We start from the raw sequence: 20455 nt of genomic DNA on the forward strand, positions 1-20455 counted from the left end.
ACCTGGCAGAACTGCTGCCGACCGGGCTGCCAGGGACTGCGCCCTTCTCCCTCCCGGGAGGGTCAGAGAGGGCTGCGGTCCACACCTCTGGGAGAGAGGGCTCTCCTGGTGCTTTCCCAAAGGTGAAACGTGGGGCTGTCACACAGGCGGTCCCATCCCTTTCCAGCAGGGCTCCGAGGAAGCTAAGCTGAATGTGCTTCTGCAGCTCTGGGCCCCGCAGACCCTTGCGCAGGCCAGCTGCATTTCTCGAAGGAGCACACGGGGTCACAACCGTCAGAGACGGTGGGGAGCAGCCTAAGCCCCAGCTTTTCCAGACCTCTGCTGCCCACACAGTGTGACGCACAGGGGATGTCTTCCCTCAACCAACGCTGCAAGAAACTGGACTGTAGGTCACAGACACCGTGGAGCGGGAAGACAAGAGACAAGAAAAGGGTTTCTGCGCAGTCTTTCTGCCCAGCCTTTCCCTCCTTCAGTTCTCACCTGGTGGCGTGCTGTCGCCAGCTTTAGGCTTGGGTTTCGACTTGAAGGAGAAGCGCTTGATGAGGCGGCGGGAGAAGCTGCCAGCTTTCGTCCTCGCGGCAGAGCTGGCGCTGACGTTAGACAGGTCATCGTGCGACTGGCTCAGGCCCGCTTCCTTCTGCTTGCTCCTTCTCCGGAAGATGAGCTTGGTGCCGCTCCGGAGAAAGCTAACTGCAGCAACAGAGGAGGCAGAAGGTCAGGGAGCGAGTTACAAGTTCTGTAACTTTGTAGCCTGCTGCAAGCGCCAGGGCTGCAAGCAAAAAGATCCAAGGCCTTTGGCCTGCCTAAGTGACAGTCGCTACCAGAGAGCCCAGAGCAGGACCTCAAGCAGGGCACAGCTGCTCCGCTCCTTATGGAGGGAAGGAACAGGGACATCCTACGGCCGTCTTGCCGGGCAGAGGTGCTGGCTACTGGGCTGCTAACAAAGGCTGCAGTGAAGAAAGAGGGCGGGCGCTTACGCCTGCACCATCCACTTGGTTCAACATCCCGTTCTGTGCCCGTGCGGTGGAATTCAGGAGAGAGAGGAACCCTTCCTCCAAGATGTGAGCATACATGCCTGATCAGCGCATCAGAGGCCCGAAAGTCCGAACAGCCTCTTGGGAACATGCAAGCTGTAAAAAGTCTCCATCCGATGGAGCACAGAAACCCTCTGACCCTCAAGGAAGTGGACACCCTCCAACAGAGACGTCTGGAACCATCCCGAAGAGGACAGCAAGAGCAAGACGGGCTCTTCTTGGGCTCTGCTGCAGGCCACCATCACTGAGCCAAAAGGTGGGAGAAGACCCACCCTTAGGCAGCCCACTCAGGCAGCGCTTCACCTTCGAGCACAACGGGCTGCCCAATAGCTCATCCTCACCTTTGTGATCCTTCAAGCTCCTGGTCTCAAGAGCTCCCGTGGAGCCAGTTTCAGACTCTACATCTTCCACCGACGGCCTCTCGGAGATGTCCGATCGCGTTGTCTCATCCAGCTCCTGGCTGGCCCTTTGTCCTGACAGCGATGCTTCCAACAGCTGGGACGACTCGGTAGGACCGTGCTCCAGGTCAGCTGCACCTGCTGCTACAGGATCCCCGTACGCCGCGGCCTCCAGGGAGGCAGCATAACCCAGAGAAAGGGCCATTTCATCCTGGGCAATGGGTACCTGGAAGGGGTTCAAGGACAGACCAAAGGAAGCCAGGGCCTCACGGAGCAAAATCATCCGCTTTTTTCCATACACACCTACGGACGGATTGTCCTGTTGAGCTCCTCAGCACTAAAAAGCATGGAGGCACAGCCTCTCCCATTGTGTGGAAGCATCCTGGAACGTACCAGATTCCACAGTCTCCCACACCTGATCCCATAAGCAAGCCCCACAATAACTCCTTAGACTCTCTACAGCTGTACTGCACAAGAGCCGAGTACCTTTGCTACCCGTCAGGAAGCAGCGACAAGCAGCAGGGAAGCAGCAGAATGATTCTGCAGAGCAAGTCTTCTGGGCAGGGGCGCACGTGCCCAACGCTGCTCCTGAGGGCAGGGGCTGCGTTCAGCAGCACATCCTTAGACACAATGACCCAGACTGGAGATGGAGCTCCCACAGTGCCAGTTACCTTGGAAACTCCTGAGATGATTAGCGTGCTCCGTTTTGTTGGGGTCTTCTTGACGGGCTTGTTATTTGCCTCGGTCAGCTGCCGGATCGCTGTCTCAGCCACCGGATCCAAGCCATTGGGCATGTGGCTGTCCCCTGAGCACGAGATGAATACAAACAGCACCCTTCAGCAGCAGCAGAGGTCACTTGCCGAGCGCAGAGCTTGTAGTTGCCCATTACATGTGCTAGACGGTAGAGAACAGCACTTTCTCGACTCGTGGGAATGAGCGGAAAGCAGGAAGCTCCGCAGAGCTCTCAGCTCTTCCAGACATATCTTTGCTATCCACCCTGCCCCAGACCTCCCAGATGTTAGGCAGCCTCTGCTGCAAACTGTCAAAGCAGCCCCAGCACAGTGCCCGAGAGAGAATCTGCACGCCAAGTGTGCAGCCAGTGAAGCTCACTGCCTCCACACGGCTCACAGCTGTTCTTGGCAAGCAAGGGAACATCCTGAGTCACTCACTGGAGAGCCAAGGGGGAATATAACTCCTCTCCCCTCTCTGCTCAGGCCCTTGGACATTCTCTTCCCCAGCTGCAGGCGAGTTAGGTCATCCGCACAGGGACCTGGGCAAGGTGCCTTACCAATCCCGTCGGCAAGAAAGACTAAGGAACATCACTGCTCCAGTAAGACCATCAGTCTTCCAAGCACTTACAGCTACCACTGGATACGGCGCTGCGAGGACAGCTGCTCTCCAAAAGCACTGTCGTCTTCTTCTCAGTCACTTCCACCTTGGATGGTGACCTCGATGGTGAATCTCCTTGCAGGAGGCAGAGACACAAGATTAGCAGCAGGCAGACATGAAGCCTAGGCAGGGTCACCACCTTATGAAGGGAAAGTCACACTGCCTCGAGCACATGCAGCGAGCCTGCAGCGCCTGACTCCACGTGGCTTCCTCGTAGCAAGGAACAGTAAGGCGCCTTCTGGGTTATGACACATTAAGGACCCCAGCACAAGGCCCTGTTCCTGCTGCTCCCCAGACCCATCCCACAGAGCAGCCAGCGTCACGTTCACCAGGCTCTCGGACTGTCAGCACCAACAGCCGTGACTCAGCAGCCTCAGCGCGCTTTCAGCCCGCAGGCAGTACACAGAGCACAAGTGCTTCGGAGCCGCAGCACGACGAGTAAGAGTAGCACAGCGTTCAGTGCAGCAGCTGAGCGGAGTGGCTCTGCAGCAGCATACACAAAACGAGAGAGAGGGCCTCCTGCCACCACGGGAGGTCAGAGATGCTCCCCCCTTCACGGCTCTCCCCAGACTTCGTGCTACAACAACGATGCTCACGTGCCAACCCAGAGGGCAAAAGTACTGCCCACCCAAGCACTGCTTAAGAGGTAAGTCAGCAGCAACTGCACCACATGACGGCGATGCAGTCTGGCTACTGCCCAAGCGGTAGTCTTGGGCAATCCCCAGCTGATTCGGTGTCCCCCCTGAGGGGCCACCTGGGCAAGATGCCTGCTCTAGGGCAGCCTTACCCAGTTTGCAGTCTGTCTTGGGCCGGGACTGAATTGTGGTGACAGTAGTCACGATGGTGCCATCGGGCATGATGGTCCGGTCCATCTCAACCTTCTTGGTGGGGGTGATGCTCGTACGCAGAGATGAGGCATGCTGAGCAGTCAGAGATGCAGGAGACTCCTGATAGAGCAGCTGCAGAGAGTAAACCGAAAGCCAGATGAGGCTCTCCTCCCAGGAGGAAAGGCAGGCAGGACAGATGGCAAGAGCTACTGCTCAGGGCTTTCAGAACTGCCGCAAGCCACAACGCACCCTACTCTCAGCCTATTAAATCTGCCCTTTCTGAATGCCTGAGAAAGTCTCAAAGTTACAGCAGCAAAGACTCCGGCGAGCAGCCGTACTGCAGCGGTGCCGTGGGCCCAGGCAGCCCACATGCTTAGGGCAGAAGATTCTTGCAGCCCTGCTCCCACCAGGGAGGCCAGGCACCCAGAAGCCACCTCATCGGGGTGTCCCTCGAAGGGAGGGACGCTCAGGAACCGCAAGCGAGGCGCGAGGTCACTCGGTGACACCCTCTCCTCAGCCTAGGATGGCCAGTGCCCCGCAGCACCCCTGGGCCTCAGCACAACAGTCCCCAGCGAGGGCCTAGCATCGAACGGCCCTGGGGCGCGCGCTGGCAGAGCCCGTACAAGCAGCACCTCACCTCCAGCGCAATCGTAGCTTCAGCTGCCAGCGACTGCCCCGCTCCCGGCGCCAGCGAGCAGACCTGCCTCCCAGACGGCCGTCTGCCCAAGGAGTCCAGGAAGAGCGCAGCGTGTGCCAACAGCACATCTGTGAGGGGGAAAGGGAAAAGGGAACACACTGCACAACCTCGGCACCTCTGCCAAAGTCCCCTTGCCTCTGGGAGGTAGCTCCGTGGGCCAGCAGAGCACATCCCCAAGACTCCAGCAGCCCCCCTGCTTTATTGGGTCACAAATTAACTCAGTTAAGAAGCTTCAGTGTTGCGGCTTTTTTCAAAAAGAGGCGCCACAGCCAGTACCTAACTGAGTGCCAGTGAAAAGAGTTACAAGCCCTCTGCTAAGCACAGAGGAAAAGCCCTTCGGGCCTCTCTCCACTTTGTGGGGCAAAATTACGGGCGGTAGGAGCCCCCCAGATACCAGAAAGATCCGGAAGAGCAGGCAATGACAAAGGGACCCGCGAGCCTTTTTGCATGTAGTCAGAGGCTCGTGCAGGAGAGCAGCCCGACCGTTCTTTGCAGAGCTCACAGCACATCACCGTGAGACAGAAGATCGCCCCCAGACTCGAAGCAAAAAAATCCCTCAGCCTCCTTGTTCCCCAGTAAGAGAAGCCCATACTCACCGTCCCCTCTGCCACTGCTCCCCAGCACTCGCAGCTTCAGCTCTTTACTTCTAGGCCCCAACTCCCTGTTGAAACAGAAACAGACTGGCTGGACTTGCAGAACTGCCGCAGAGTAAATGACCCCTTAGGGATATTTTCTCTCCCTCAAACCCTTGTGCCTTGGGCATGCTGCAAAGAAGAGCCCTCAGGCTCGTGTCCCATGCAGCAGCAGAAAAAGGCTGCACGGAAGGCCATGAACTGCAGCCCTTCGCCCCAACACTCCCCCACACTGCCGTGGTCAGGGCTGCTGCCCCTCCGCTCAGAACGCGCGGCATCCAGGAGAGCGAGGCCTGGAGCCGCGAGCTCAAGCTCACCGGCAGAAGCGCCGGGCAGCGGCACGCTGGGGCAGCGCAGCACGGGCACCACTGTTCTGCGGGGCAGCCTGCAGCTCTGCACTGCCTGCACTCGCGCCCGCACGCTGGGAATGACACCCCGACACAGTGCCAGGCCGCCTCTGCTGCGCCAGCCAGAAGGAGGGCTTCCACTTACAGAGCGAGCTCCTCGTTCCACTCCATCTCTGCTGCAGCTCCACCACCACCAGCTTGCAGGGGCTTGGTGCATTTCTGCTGCAGAGGGCTGTCAAGTTCCGCCACACAGTGTATTTCCCCAACTCCTGCTACGGGAGAAGAGGAAGCGCATGTACATGTGGCAACAAACACAAGGCACATTCCTTGCCATTCAACCCATCCAAAAGTTCCACACTTTTGAGCGCTAAGCGCCTCGGCCCGTCCCGCCGAAGAGCTAGCGGTGCCTTCGCGCTTACCTCCCTTGCCGGTGCAGCCCAAGTTCAGCACTTGCAGATTTCGGAGCAGCAGCTTCGACCCCAGAGGGGCGGCCCCGCTGCATGGCCCTTCTTGTGGCACCTTCTCGCTGGGTACCTGAGGAGCGATGAGAGCAAGACTGACGCTGCAGAGGCAGCAAGACATACGGCTTTAGCTTCTGCGTATGCTAACTAGCTGAACGCACAGGAACACCTGAGGTATTTCCAGAGCTGTTAGCCAGCAGCAGGCCCACTATTTTTTCACATATTATCAAGCATACAGAGATAGTCAAGGATGAGCTTGCAGACTGCTAGAAGGGCAGCTCAGTAAAGACTGTCCTGCTGAGGAGCTCTCCTCTACTCCCTTGCATTCGTTCCTGACCTCTCAGTCCAAATTCCCTCTCTGTCGCTCCTCTTAAGCCAGCGTCTCGACTTTTTCCTGCTAGTAAGTGCTAGCCAAGAGCCCCGGTGCTCAGAGCGACAGAGAGACTGCCGAAGCACAGACTTCTCTCCGGGACTCGGCCTTCGCCACAGAGCAGCTGGCGCTCAAAGCTCAGAAACCAGGTGCAAGCAGCAAGCGCTCTTCAGAGCGATGCGAATTCTTGTGACCCTCGAGGGCACGGGCGCCGTGCCTGTGACAGTACAGTCAAGGATGTGGCTGCTGCCCATCTTGCCGTGGGGCAAGGTTCAAGCCTTGGCTTCGTGCCTGAGCCCTCAGAAGGACACCAGGGCGCTACGAAAGACGAGGAGAGCCTTACCGCAGTGGCACCGGCGGTGCAGGCCTTCAGATTCACCATCATGGCTGGCTGCGTGCTGACAATGGTATCCTCTATCAGATCCGTTATGGTGCACAGATCCACTCCCCCTTCGTTCTTCTCTCCGTAAGTGAAAAGGAAATGCAGCAAAGTGATAAGCAAGCAGACACACTTTCTCCTTGCACAGTTTCATTCTGCCACTGCCTCTCAAAGCCCCCAGGGCACTGCACAGCCTCTCCCCCTGGGTCACACTCCTCCGTATCTTGCCATCCTCTGTGCAACAGCTTGAAGCAAACAGAAGCTGCCTACCCAAGACAAATTAGGCCTTTGCATCTGTAGTCTATTCCACTGCAAATGTGGAGAAAACAGCCTTTACAGTTTGCCTCACAAAACGGGGAGATACCACTGCTGCGTTTTTAGGACAGCAACCCAATTCCTATATATATATTCTGAACAAGGCAGCAAAGGTGCCAATAAAAACAGCCTTCTGGATCAGAGGGCCCAAAGTGAACGTGCTGCAGCAGCACAAGCACGTGTGTGGTGAGTTTGTTCCGCCACCAGCACCCATTGGCTCTGCACACACTAACATCACCGATAAATAAGTGAGTAAATAAGCAAGCAACTCTAGCAACAATAATGGGAGCCCCTACATAAGGGGAAAGCAACGTTGGCCATGCACGCTCCCATTCAGATGCTACGTCAACCTTGCACAACATGCATTGGCACGGCTCTGGCTCTCCTGAGGCCGCGCTCTCTTGGTACAACTGAGTCTGGAACGAGTCCAGGGTGAAGGAATCTCCTTCCTTGCCACAACAGCGAGCTGCCCCCGCTCGGCAGGGGCCACCTTCTCGGCTCCGCGCTGTTTCTGCCCCTCCTGAGCTTCCTGCCTTTGAGCCTGGCCTCCTCCCGTTGGCTCACCTTATGAGGCTGAAGTCTCGGAAGGACCGAGAGATTCAGGTCTGGTCGGTCCTTGAATGCCCACGACACCAGCAGACCCTCATTCTGTATCTCCTGGAGGTGGATCTCCACCTGGGCCAAAACAAGCAGACACCGTCAGGAACACGCTCGACTTTCAGTTTCGTTTTCTTTCAAACTCAAATTCCAAGACTGAAAGGGCCCCACAAAAGAGCGACAAGAGACAGAAAGACAGACCACAAGCGGCCCAGGGGCTACGGGCAAAACCAGCTGCAGAAGCCACACGGTGCCACGGCAAGACCTGACTTCCTTGCTGCCTTTGCATGCACGGTGTCCATCAGAGAGAAGAGAAAAAATGTTATTTCTTTGGCCGAGGGAAAGGCCTGCGGGACACCGAAAGAGAGAACGGTGGGTACTAATGTGGAACATTTGCTGAGCAAGATCCATTAACCACTGCCAAGCCTGAGCACATCTCTGAGCTAGCCATACTTCTCTAAGAAAGCATTTTCACACTGCAAACTCATTGCGGTCACCAAGCAGCTTGCAACATTTGAATGGATCCTGTGACTCAAGTGAAAAACCCCATATCCTGTCATCATTAATACAAGAACCAGCAATAGAACTACACAGGAAGAACTCCTGCCCTGGTGTCTGTATAATGACAACAGGCTGCAGTTGAGAGAAACTGAAAAATGAACAGCCACAACATTTTGCATGAACATAGAAGCTCCTGAGGTGAAAGCAGCAGCCTGGGGACATGGCAGCCAGAGAGTTTACCAAGCAGAGGTGCATTAGAAAAAAGACAGGACATATTTGGAAAGGGAGAACTCCAACTACTCTGTCCTAGAGAGGTACAGAAACTTTATCAGCATTGAAAGAGGCAGCACAAAGCTGACGCTCGGAATACCACATGCGATTCTCTACGGGAAAGACCAGCCCAAATCTATAGCAGATGCACACGAGGAGACCTAGAAAATTCCAGCGCGTCAGAGGAGCAATCTGACAAGATGGGTCAAAGAAGATCACCTGGCTTCTACACACCAAGCAAAGATGAACAGGGGCTGCAGCTGCCAGCTGCAAAAACATCGGCAGTGGCCGAGATAAACAGCAGGGAGAGAGAGGAGCTTTCTAAATAAACGTGGAACTATGAGAGCAGAGATCCAAGGAAAACCTTCCAACTGTAACGTTTGCAAAAGCTTGGCACTGGCCTTTACAACTCCTGAGGTTACTTCCAATCCCGCTGCCTCTTCCTAGCATCCTGGAGGAAGCAGTCTCTCAGCAAGATGCTATCTCCAGCATCAAGTCCTTCTTCCTGAGGGGGAAACGAAAGTCTGGAAAAGCCAATCCACCTGGACAGCAACTACGGAGTGAGCGCCCACTGCAATTGCGCAGAGCATGTTTTCTGCAAAAAGCATTTCCCATATCCAAAGCAAAGAAAAAAATGGAATGACATTCCTAAGAAAGTAACGAGGAGAGCGTTGTCAAGCAGAATTTCTTTTTCACTCCAACCCCAATACAAAGTGGCGTTTGTAAAGACATGCAGGATGCATCTCTCCCCATGCAGGGCCCTGCCGGGGTGGCGAGGCGGGTTGAACCGCATGAATGATGCCTCAGACCTCTGCAGTCCCGGATTTTGTGCCACCTATATTACACAGGCAAGACCTGCAGGAAAGCACCTAGAAAATCCGACTCGGTGCACCGATCAGGAAGATCTGCCACAATGTCGAGAAATAGGGACAGAAGGGTTCTCGTCCTGGCACAACGGGGCCTTCACTTGCACTAAGTCCTCCTCGCTGAGCCAGTGTAGGAGCAGCAGCAAGACCAAGTTCAGTGACAAACTTTTTGTAACTGTTACCTGAGCCTGCAGCAGAGCCAAGGTGACATGATAGGTATCCACGGAAACAGCTGCCGGCGACTGCTGAGTAACAGAGACAGGGAATTTCACAGCTTCGGCTGACAGACCGCAGCGCAGCACCTAGAGAGCAAAGACAGAACACGGGTTTACACGCTCGCTGCGAAGCAGACGCGTGATGGCAAAGCCTGTAAAAGCAACAGCGCAATCCGCCGTGGCGGGGAAGGAAAGGCAGGCTTCTGGCCAGCCCCTTGGGCGCAGATAATCTGCCACTGCCAAACTCTGTCACTGAGGCAGCAAAGATGCGTGAAGGATACCAGATCCTTCCTGCTCTCCTGTGCAGGACCCTGACATTCAGGCCCGGCACCGCACAGCTCGGCCCCGTGAGCACACCCGCCGCCGCGCTGTCGCAGAGCTCGCGTGCTCACAGCCCAACGCGACCCTCGAGCCCGAACCTCGCAGGTCTGCGGGCAGGCCGCCGAACGGAACCAGGGCCTGGGCCAAACCTCGGCCCAGGTGCGTGGCGCCAAGCGCGCAGGCCTGGGCAATCCATGCAGAAGGCACTGCAGGTTCCCCCAGCGAGGGCCCTGCCTTACCATGCTGTGCTCCGACTGGCCCTCGCACGTCACGTCGCTCACACGGGCTGCTTGTGGTAGCTGAGCTCCCTCTTCAAATGTGATCTGCACCGAACTCTGTGGAAGGAGAACTCCATTAGGGCCTAGGGGCCGGGGTATCCCAAGTACTTTCAGGGAGGAAGAGCTGCTCCCACAGGGACCCCTGAGACGTTCCGGGGAATCTCCAGGCGCCCGACCACGCCGCAGAGCTGCCTGTGCACAGTAACACCCGGTTGAGCTGCTCTGCGCGGAGAAGGGAAACGAGCTCTGCTCACCCTCGCGAAAGCTACGAGTAATTGCAGATCGGTGACCCGAGTTAGAACGCAAAGTGATTCTGGCGAGCAGTCGACTATGAGGAAAGTGCTGTAACTCCTAACCACAGGAGCTTTGAAGTTCTTTTCTGTCTTCTGTGCTCCATTCGACTAATCCTGCCCCAGGTTATAAAGCAAACAGAAAAACCAGCAGCAAAGCATCCTAATTGCATGATACATCAGCTCCCGTACAGGACTTGTCCCCTTTCCCCATCCTCTCCTGACTTCTTAGATCTCAAGCTCCACTATCCCTCTTCTTCCCTCGTGGATTTCCCAACATAACAGGAACAGTTCTCTACAAGGGACCCTTCTCATAAATACAAGGCCAAGGTAAGATCCAAGAGCATCCCTGCAAGAGACGTAGCGCTCCAAGGTTCCCTTTGCTCGGCGGAGAGAGGTAAAGATGGCCCAAGGGCCAACATCCCCCGCTCCTCTGCTTTCACGCGGAAGGCCCGAAGTACTTACGACTGTCCGCTCCACCACAATAATCCCAGCACTAAACTCTGCCTTGCAGAACTGCTCATGGCTTTTCCTCAGCTAACGAAAAGAAATGTGACAGCAGAAGGAGCTGAAAATAAGTTTGCCTGAGGAGAAATGAGATCGCTTGTTTCTAGCATAAATCTATCCCTGAGTTCTCTTGGGATACGGAAAGAAGAGCATGGATGAGGTTGGACTGGGCACAGGGAAGGAGTTGCCTTCACCTGCAAAGAGCAATATCTAGCCCTACATGCTCTTTCCCTCTGCCAGAAGCAGAAAGGCACGGAGAGGGTGGCGAGGGAACTTCTTTCCACGAGGTCAGGGTATTTTCAACAACAGAAAATTATTTGGAGCCACGAAAGAAAGAGCTGGCTTTGGGGATACGTCGCCAGCAGACTCTGCAGGCCCTCAGTCGCCAAGCAATAAACCAACCCAGCGCGAACTGACATTCCCAACTTTCCTGCAACGGAAATGCGCAGGATGGGCAGCGCCGCCCGCCAGGCTGCTGCTCGCGCTAGGGCCAGGACTCTGCCCCCCAGACGCTTCCCACGTTTGGGACGTTTAAAGAGTTATTTTCTACTTTCCTGGAGTATGAAGAAGGCTACTGACCTCATACTGAGTAAGCAGTACCTGAAATGGGAGAAGAAGACAGCAACGAGGCAGATTTGCTTGCGTTAATTCTTCTTCCCCTCTTTTGAAAAGGGCACATTACCACTCTCTCTGCAGTCAACTATGAAGCACAATCAACAGCGTTAGCAGGCAGAAAGACTCCTCGGACAAGGACCGGGGAACTCATACAAACAGGTGGCCTGTGTTTGCTTTGCTGCCTTGCCTTGATCTGCGCCTCATGTCTGGAGGATTAAAGGCACCTTTGGAAAAGCCCCGCTTTTGGGCAAGCTTCTTGAGAGCAAAGCACTTGCCCTCCTGAACACCACGCAGAGGAGACTTGCCCACAAAGCCAGGCATGGCTCTGAATACTCTGCCCTTTCACGTCATGAGAAACCGGGCTGGAATATCAACACCCATTCCCACTTTTTGACGCCGGCCAAATATATTTAAGGCAGAGAAGAGAGGTCAGAAGTCGCTGTGTTTCGCTGCTGAAAAGCACAACTGCACTTGCCCCAGATAATGAAGACTGAAAAAGCACATCAGCCTTTCCCAAGCCCAGCACAGTATTGGGTGCGTGTTTGCGGAAAATATAAACGTCAATAAAGAGGAAAAAAACCTAATTAACATCAAAAAGAACTCATACTCTCCTGTTTCTACAGCTTGCAGACATCAGCATCTAGAGCAGACCAAAAGGAAACGTAACAGAAAACTAGGCCCAAACTAATTCACCCTGCACTTGCTGGAGATGTCAAACCCTACTTCACTGAAATGGTAAAGAAAAGTCCTTTACGTTTTGTGCTCTTCATTCGTTTGCTTTTATTGCACGGATGCAACGTTAAACTGCTTCCTGCACTGCCTTAGGGAGGGGGAAAAAAAAAATTCTCATAGCTCTTATATGCTCTGCACCTAAACAAGACAGCGGCTTCTCTTTCTTCTGCTTTAGGAACTCACTAAGAAATTAGATCTCCTTGTGAATGCTGCTTTGTGCAACTAAAAAGGACTCTGAAAAAACAAGCAATGCAACTTGGGTGGGACACAGCAAGACACATGGTCCTTCCTGCGTCGCACAGGATTTGACAGTTCTACCGTTACAACCAACTTGCCTTCGCAGTCCATCTTCCTGATTTCAAGAAAAGAAAAACACAGTGGAATGAGCTGCTAACACACCATGTGCTGCAAAAACTAGCATTTAAACACACAGAAAGAAGCCACGTTCATGACGTCGCTGAGGTGGTTAGACTTGATGAGACATAAGGCATCGACACCGTTAACAACAATTAAGAGGGCAGGGAAAGAGCAGCAGTTTCTCCTTCCTCCCCTTTCCCAGCAATCCCCTGCATTTTTCACTTTCACATACAGTGCTTTTCTGCCCTGCCTCTCGTTCAGGATTTAACTTATTTTGGCAAAACGGGATCATCCGTGCCATTTCCGTAAGAGCACGATTCCATACAGCATTCCCATGACAGGAGCTTCATTCCTTTCTGCTGAAGCACAGTAGCCTCATCCGACCTTTCGGCGCGACGGGTTTTCCTAGTCACCGCACCGAGCGGGCCACCCTCCAGGTCACCCGCCGGAAGACGGCAGCCTCGCGCCAACCGTGGCCCTCGCACCTCGCCGGCCACCCCGCGACGGCCTCTGGCTCCGCACCGCAGCCCCCTTCACACAGCACTCACGGCTCAAAATGTCAACGCGGCGGCGGCCTAAGGGAACGCGCCCCCGGAGAGCGGCTGCCGCGGGAGGTACGAGGCCGCGGTGACAGCCGGCGGTCCCGAGCGCGCCGCGCCGCCCCGCACGCTCCCCGCCGTACCCCGTGCCGGCGGGCCTGGCTGTTGAGGGCGCGCACCCAGGCGCGCTGCCACTGCTCCCGCAGCGAGCGCAGGGCGAGCAGCGCGGCCAGCAGCGCCCGCGCGCCGCCCTCCGCCGCCGCCGCCCGCGGGGCCGCGGCCCGCCAGTACTGCAGCAGCCAGGCCGCGACGGTGAGCAGCGAGGCGGCGAAGAGCAGCACGAGCGCGGCCCAGGCCGGGTCCGGGCCCATGGCGCACGCCTCACGGCGGCCCGGCGCGCATGGCGGCCGCCGCCGCGGGCGCAGCGCTGCGGAGCCGCAGCCGGGGCCGGCCCCCGAGGGGCGGAGGCCCCGCGCCGCCCGCCCTCACCCCGCCCCGCGCACGACGGCGGCCGCTGCGGCCCCGTCCGCGGCAGCCCCGAGCCGGGCTGCGCCCCGAGCCTCCTGCACCGTCTGGCCACGGGCGCCTTCCTCGCGAGCCCGCGGCGGCGGCCGCAGCGCTCTGCCCGACCCTCGGAGCAGGACGCGCCAGACTCGGAGCCTGGGGCAGGCTCCGCTAAAGGGCGCGAGCTCCTCTCTGCAGCCCGGCGGGAGGCGGCAGGCGAGAAAGGGCCCCCCAGCACGGCCGCAGCCCCGCGGGCCGCTCGTTCTCTTTATTTCTCGGCCCGCAAGGAGCGGGGGTGCGCGGAGCCCCAGCCGCCCCGCCCGGCCCCGGGCCCGCCCGCCGCAGCGGGGGGGCGGCGCACAGTGACGTACCTGGCGAGGATGACGCCGCGTCGGGCAGTCGCCGAGGCGGCCATGGCGGTTGCGGGCATGGCCGTGCTGACGGAGCGGGGAGGGGTGCGCGCCCGGTGCCTCCCCGCATAGCGTCCGGCTGGAAACGCGCGCCGGGAGGCGCTGCCGGCCGCCCCGCGCCGCGGCCATGGCCGGCTCGCCCTCCGTGCCCCTGCTCATCAACGTGGCCGGGTCGCTGCTGGGCCTCGCGGCCACGCTCACGCTCATCCCGGCCTTCAAGGAGCACTTCCTCGCCGCGCGGCTCTTCGGCGAGGACCTCAACAAGGTCTCCCGGCGCCCCATGTGAGTAGCTGCCGCTGCCGCCGCTGCCGCGCCGCGCCGGGCCGACCGCGCTGACTCCCGCTTCCCGTCCCTCGCTGCAGCCCCGAGGCGCAGGGGGGTGATCAGCGGGGTCGTGTTCCTCATCGTGCTCTTCTGCTTCATCCCCGTGCCCTTCCTGAGGTGCTTCGTGGAGGAGCAGTGCGCAGCCTTCCCGCACGATGAGGTGAGGCGGCGCCGGCGCGGGAGGGCGGCGGGCGCGCGGCTGCACCGTAACCGGCCGCTCTGCCCGCCAGTTCGTGGAGTTCATCGGCTCCCTCCTCGCCATCTGCTGCATGATCTTCCTGGGCTTCGCTGATGATGTCCTCAACTTGCGCTGGCGCCACAAGCTGCTGCTCCCTACCCTGGCCTCCCTCCCGCTGCTCATGGTTTACTTCACCAACTTCGGGAACACCACCATTGTGGTGCCCAAGCCCTTCCGCGTGCTCCTGGGCCTGCACCTGGACCTGGGTAAGTGAAGACCTGCTGGAAGCCCTTGTCTACGCAGCAAGTGACGGGGGACGTGCTCCCCTGAAACTGTGGCACGTAGCGGATAGCCATTTTCACAGTGCAGAAGAGAGTCGGGAAGGATCTGCTTAAGCTGCCAACAGGAGGGCACGACTCTGGGCAACCTCTAGGCTAGGAAGTGACTGGCTATCCCACCTTTACCTCTGCAGCCAGGCGCCAAACTTTTCTGCAGTGCCCTGGGGCCAAAGCACCTGACACTGTGGCCTTGGGGATATGGGGATCCAAGTGCCACGTGCATCTGCCACTCAGATGGCAAATCCATCAAAGCGCAGAAAGAGCGTTACAGCCCTTCGCTGCTCTGCATCTCTCGGTGCACGTGCTCGCTTTGCAGCAGACGCCATGCCCTACGACAGCAGGTTCCCAGGGGAAGGGGTGGGGTTCTTTGTTACTAATCTACTGATTTAGAAATTTGCAGAGACTGCTAGGCAAGAGGCTGGCGCACAAGAGTAGAGCTTTACTTCAGTGCACTGTGCCACATATGGATGCTCAAGCGCTCGCCTCGCCCTGATCTGCAGGTATCTTCTATTACGTGTACATGGGCATGCTGGCCGTGTTCTGCACTAACGCCATCAACATTCTGGCCGGAATTAACGGGCTCGAAGCAGGACAGTCGCTGGTGATTGCCGCTTCCATCATCACGTTCAACATTGTAGAATTAAACGGTAAGGAAGAACACACATGGCGGGGGCCGTGCAGAGAGCAAAGGGAGCTAGAATCCTTGATTTCAGGGCCCGGTAGTACTAAAAGCGAGCTAATCCTAACTTAGCACAAACTCATTTTGTTTCTTTCTTCTGCAGGGGATTATCGAGATGATCATATTTTTTCTCTCTACTTCATGATTCCCTTTTTTTTTACAACACTGGGGCTGCTTTACCACAACTGGTAAGAGGATGGGCATTCAGAGAAGTATCATCTGTCTTTACTTTCTGCCTTTTCAAACAAATGCTGAAGGCATTCCACGCCGGTGGAATCCTGCGGCCTAGACAAGACTCTGGCTAGAACCAAGGTGGTCATGCAGTGACCCACTGATGGTTCTTATATGTGCTTGAACAACTTGGTGGAGTTGTTCTCTAACGGAGTACTAAACCCCCGTGGAGTGCTCTGCCTCTGACGCCCCGCTGCCCCTGTTTACACGCTGGCTTCTCCGCAAGTCAGGCTGTGGGCTGCAGTCCCAAAGTTTCTAGTGCACGTACCTGCATCCGCTGTGCTCTTCAGTGCAGAACTGAGATTTGCAGGCTGCAGTTGTGTTGCTGTACGATCTGCGTGACCAAAAAGATGGAGGCTGTCAGTATTTGAAAAATACTGAAATTTTGCTATTGCTTATGTAGCACAAAGATACATCGGATCAGGCAGTTTCTCTGCTTTTTGGGACTGGGGGTTTGCTGGCCAACCGCATCATTCTTCTTCCCCAAAGGAAGTGTGCTAGCAGCAACTGTGTTTTAGTACAGTGTGAAAGTGTTACTGCGCTCTTGCTTAGTGGAGGCTGGATTGTCCATGTTAGCTGAAAGCAAGGCAGCTGGGTCTGCATTTCCCTCCTGCCCCCTACCCTGCCACAGGGAAATGCATGTGCGGATTGGAGCCATTCTTAGGGCACAGCCATCTTGACAGACCTTTGCGCTTCTGCTCTGTGGCCCGCAGGTACCCATCGCGAGTCTTTGTGGGGGACACCTTCTGCTACTTTGCTGGCATGACCTTCGCTGTGGTGGGGATCTTGGGACACTTCAGTAAAACAATGCTGCTTTTTTTCATCCCGCAAGTGCTCAACTTCCTCTACTCACTGCCTCAACTCTTCCACATCATTCCCTGTCCCCGCCACCGGCTGCCCAGGTAATGTACATGACTGGCCTGTATCTGACCTGACATCTCTGCACCAGACATGGGTGCCCTTTACCTCCAAGCACCAGCTGAGAAACAAGAACCCCGGTGGGTACATGTTCTGTTTTGAAACCTATCAAAATAGACTTAATAGTGAAAAAGCTGCTGCCTTGCTCTGCCAACTGTAGTTCAGTCCAACAAAATCGCACAGGTTTGCCAAGAAAATTAATATTTTTTCCAGGTATGGAAGACTGGTCTTTAACAATGTCAGACTATGATTTATTTGCAGCTACAAACATGAGGGGAATTGATGCAGGCCGCTACTGGTGTTACTGGAGTACGATCTGCTAAGATTTCCCGGTGACAGGCATTCTGCGGCACTATGCCGTATCAGTGCTTGTCTCTGCACATTGGATTTTCATTTTTAAAACCATACAAGTTGATAAAAAACATCTGGGGAACATGGGGGGAAAGGAATCTTCTCTCAACTTGGCCTGATCTGAGGGACCAGGTATCAGCAGGTGCTGTTATGTCTATCAATTATTTCTGTTCCCTCTGTTTTCTGACCTACCCAAATAGGAATCTGTATCTCATTACAGAAAGACCATTCTATCTCCTTGCTCCTAAAATGTCAATGTTTCCTTTAGGCTCAATCCTAATACAGGGAAGTTGGAGATGAGCTACTCCAAATTCAAAACGAAGAGCCTCTCAGCACTGGGAACATACATTCTGAAGGTAATATTAGAAAGACTAGTGAAGTCGAGACATGTTTTGAGACAGTGATCGAATGGGAAAGGAACAGGATGGTAAGCAAGGCACCACTTCAGGGAACAGCGGTTAATTCCTAGTGTAAATCCACAGGAAAACACTCAGGGTAGTACTGTCACTGTCCCTCATGGACACTAAGTCGTATTAACAACCATATTCTAGCAGTGGTCCCAGGGCCCTCATAAGCCTGTCCTCTCTTTTCAGTAAGAGCACGAGTCAGACCACTGGGATGGTACAGCAAAAGGGATCTTGGCAAAGCTGACCGGTGAGCAGCAAATGTACCTGGTCAAACAGCATGCAATATTTCTTTCTCCAGGCAGTAAAGGTCTTGCACATCGTCGATGTGAGGAGCGGACTGGATGAAGACGGCGAATACACCGAGTGCAATAATATGACGCTTATTAACTTTGTTATAAAGCTGACTGGACCCACGCATGAGCGCAATCTCACTCTCCTGTTGCTACTCATCCAGGTCAGACAAAGGGTCTTCTCAGGTAGAAAAATGTTCTCTGCAATAGAAGGAGATCCAAGTTAGGCGCAAGAGCGTTATGGAGAAGGGTGGGGAATACAATGTCATACTTTCACACAAGTAGCAAGTTAGTTGTGGCACTTGAGGAGAAGCAGAGGTTTGCATAGCTGAAAGGGAATAGATTCCTTCCCACCTGACTTTGTTCATTGAGAGCTAATAAATATAAAGTCCCAATGGTAGCTTGAGAAGATCCCAAACACAAACTGACAGATGCTGGAAAAAGAGCAGGAAGAATATCACTGTGTGCTTGCCTTGTCTATCTGACCTTGTAGAGCCTTTTCCATGTTTCACTTTTTTAAGTCATACCAGATAACACAGCACAACGTTACATCCAGTGATGGCCCTACATAGGCTTGGTGTCTGTCTTAGTAATAGAGGGAGCCTGAGTGGAATGCGGGAGCTTTGTGGAGCAACTTAGATAGATAGAGGCAACGCGCCTCACACCTACTGCCATGTGCTATCTCTATTCAGCACGTGAGCGCCCTTGCCTATTACAGGCACTCTATTCTTTGAGAGGCCTGTGTTGATTAGAAGCTCATAATAAAGTCTGGTTTGGTTTTGTTTTTGTTGTACATCATGTATGAGAGAGACTCACCAGGAAAGAGAAGAGAGACTTGGCCAAATTTCCATTTAGGAGCAAGACTTCCAAGAAACGAGTCTGGAGACTGAGGGCCTTAGGCAGGCTACCTCAGGGATGGAAGGGGATGGGAAGAATATACATGCATAAATCTACAGCATCTTGATCCCAGTCAGACCAGAGAAGTTTTGATACTGACTTTCTGAAAGGATACAGAATTAGAGCTTCATGATGAGGCATTTCCCATCACTAACAATAGTTTAGTTGCGCTAAAGGTTTGCTAAGCATTATTCCAACTGTTCATCTCTGCATATTCTGACAAGGTGAACATGCACAAGCATATTCAGGATCCCCCACAGAGAGTTATGATTCTGATACAGAGGACTGAGAACTAGGGGCAGACTTCTGCTTTTCATTGTGCTATGCCTAAGATATTTTAACATTGTCATTTAGTGAAATAAACCATGTTTGACAGCACAGCGCATCCACCTGGAAAAGAACCTACCAGCCCGTAACATATTGAACATTGCAAGTTTTCAACTTTTTTTTTCCCTTTGTTTAACCTAGGTGCTGGGCAGCATAATTGCATTTTCAATCCGATACCAACTAGTGCGCTTGTTCTACGATGTCTGACAGGGCTGCCACGAGCAGAGGAAAGATTTGCATCTTCCAGTCGAGCTCTTGCCGACCAGATGTTTAAAGTCATCTTATTCCAGCCCTCTGAGAACCTCAGGACTCCTTTTAAGACGAAAGCAACTACTCTATGCCAGCCAATCTTGAGCTGCGTTCTCATTTTTGTGTCCAAGAAGGTGTTTGTCTGATTCTGCTGACAAAGAGATATGATACTACTTGAACCTCATTGTTATTGGGAATACCTTCTATATGGGAAGCATATGACCCACACCTACCCAGAGTGCTTAGAGAAAGTGGGAGAGGTGAAAGTTCCATATACAGATAAGCATGTTACTATTCCCCGAAAGGTAAAAGAGCACCTTCAGTTTCTGTGGGACTCTGTATAACAGAACAAGTAAACGAGAATCCCTCTCTTGGCTATACCAGTGCTATCTTTGGTCCTTACCCAGGACTGAGAGTGCTCCAAGAATAAAGTAACTTGTAGTATGGTTCCCCCTTCAGTGCTTTGCCACGGGAAGAATACTGACGTACGATGAAACGAGGTAGCGTCATACATCGGCGTGGCCCTCTGCCCTGCTGGGGGTTGTTAATTTCTACGGCAGACTGCCTCCTGGGAATATTCCCACTGAAGAGCTTAAATTCCAGGTGACTCTGTCTTCCTTCCTGGAACAGAACACATATAAGGCCTGCCGAGCAGGGGTCACTATGTTCTTTCACGGCACAGGACATCAATAAAAGCCTTACATTAATCTGGGACTGAGAGCATGCAGGCTGCTTTTTACTTTTGCTTATTTGTATGACCATTCATACAGCATTTTCTGGCATCACAGTTCACCACAGAATTGCTGCCTACCTGACAGAATAATACACGTGAGCCGCTGGAGCATCAGCAGTAGGTTAAAGAGTCTGTGCTAGACTGGAATGAAATGCAGAATACAAGGACAGGGACGCTGAGAAGGGTGGCACTGAAAGTTGCAGCATCTGGCAGCCTAATAGCTATGAGGTTGCTGTGTCTCTGTGTCCCCAGGTCCAGCCAGTGGCGAGTCTGAGGACATGTTCACAGTAGGTACAAATGCGTATGGCCAGCCACGCGGGTCAACAAAGTGACCAAACCTGAATGATACCAATGGCCTCACTCTCTTTCCCAGGATAGCCGATCAGGATAGCGGTCTGCTAGCGGAATGTATTTGCATATATATGCTTACATATCTCTACACACACTATGGATCCCTTCTGCTGCTGTCCCATAGCTGCCCCCCGGGCTCCTTGGTCTCCCCAGTTGCTGCAGCCGCTCATACTCTGACCTCACACGCAGACACACACAGGTAGATCCATCTGGAGCTGGTCTGGACCAACAGCCTTCCCAGTGGCTGATTCTTAAGACACCTTCCCTGCGCCCTGATTTTTCCAGGGGTGGGAAAAGTTACCTACCTGGGGAGGTAACTTGTAGCCCTGCA

The 20455-nt window shown here is 54.6% G+C and overlaps 2 protein-coding genes across 2 annotated transcripts; one reads left to right on the forward strand and one right to left on the reverse strand.

Annotated features, from left to right (window-relative positions):
• Nucleotides 1-345: 345 nt before the first annotated feature.
• Nucleotides 346-13325, reverse strand: C2CD2L (C2CD2 like). The gene is made up of 14 exons (XM_088540209.1): nucleotides 13081-13325; nucleotides 9859-9954; nucleotides 9266-9385; nucleotides 7414-7524; nucleotides 6499-6612; nucleotides 5744-5858; nucleotides 5470-5593; nucleotides 4942-5006; nucleotides 4286-4413; nucleotides 3609-3780; nucleotides 2792-2893; nucleotides 2104-2237; nucleotides 1376-1658; nucleotides 346-690 (listed from the first exon to the last, which is right to left on the reverse strand). Exons 1-14 carry the CDS (start codon nucleotides 13306-13308, stop codon nucleotides 470-472), a joined length of 2013 nt encoding a protein of 670 aa, XP_088396335.1. The 5' UTR covers nucleotides 13309-13325; the 3' UTR covers nucleotides 346-469.
• A 620-nt stretch (nucleotides 13326-13945) lies between these two features.
• On the forward strand, nucleotides 13946-19418 carry DPAGT1 (dolichyl-phosphate N-acetylglucosaminephosphotransferase 1). The gene is given in 10 exon segments (XM_088540210.1): nucleotides 13946-14133; nucleotides 14214-14226; nucleotides 14228-14335; nucleotides 14406-14619; nucleotides 15192-15338; nucleotides 15474-15558; nucleotides 16315-16503; nucleotides 17139-17226; nucleotides 17576-17731; nucleotides 18933-19418. Coding segments are annotated over 10 exon segments (1221 nt in total). The 5' UTR covers nucleotides 13946-13978; the 3' UTR covers nucleotides 18999-19418.
• The last annotated feature ends 1037 nt before the right edge of the window (nucleotides 19419-20455 follow it).

This window comes from Tinamus guttatus, unplaced genomic scaffold, assembly GCF_059628265.1.
Source record: "Tinamus guttatus ecotype Peru unplaced genomic scaffold, ASM5962826v1 Tinamus_guttatus_pri_ptg000057l, whole genome shotgun sequence".
In the NCBI taxonomy this organism is placed as follows: domain Eukaryota; kingdom Metazoa; phylum Chordata; class Aves; order Tinamiformes; family Tinamidae; genus Tinamus; species Tinamus guttatus.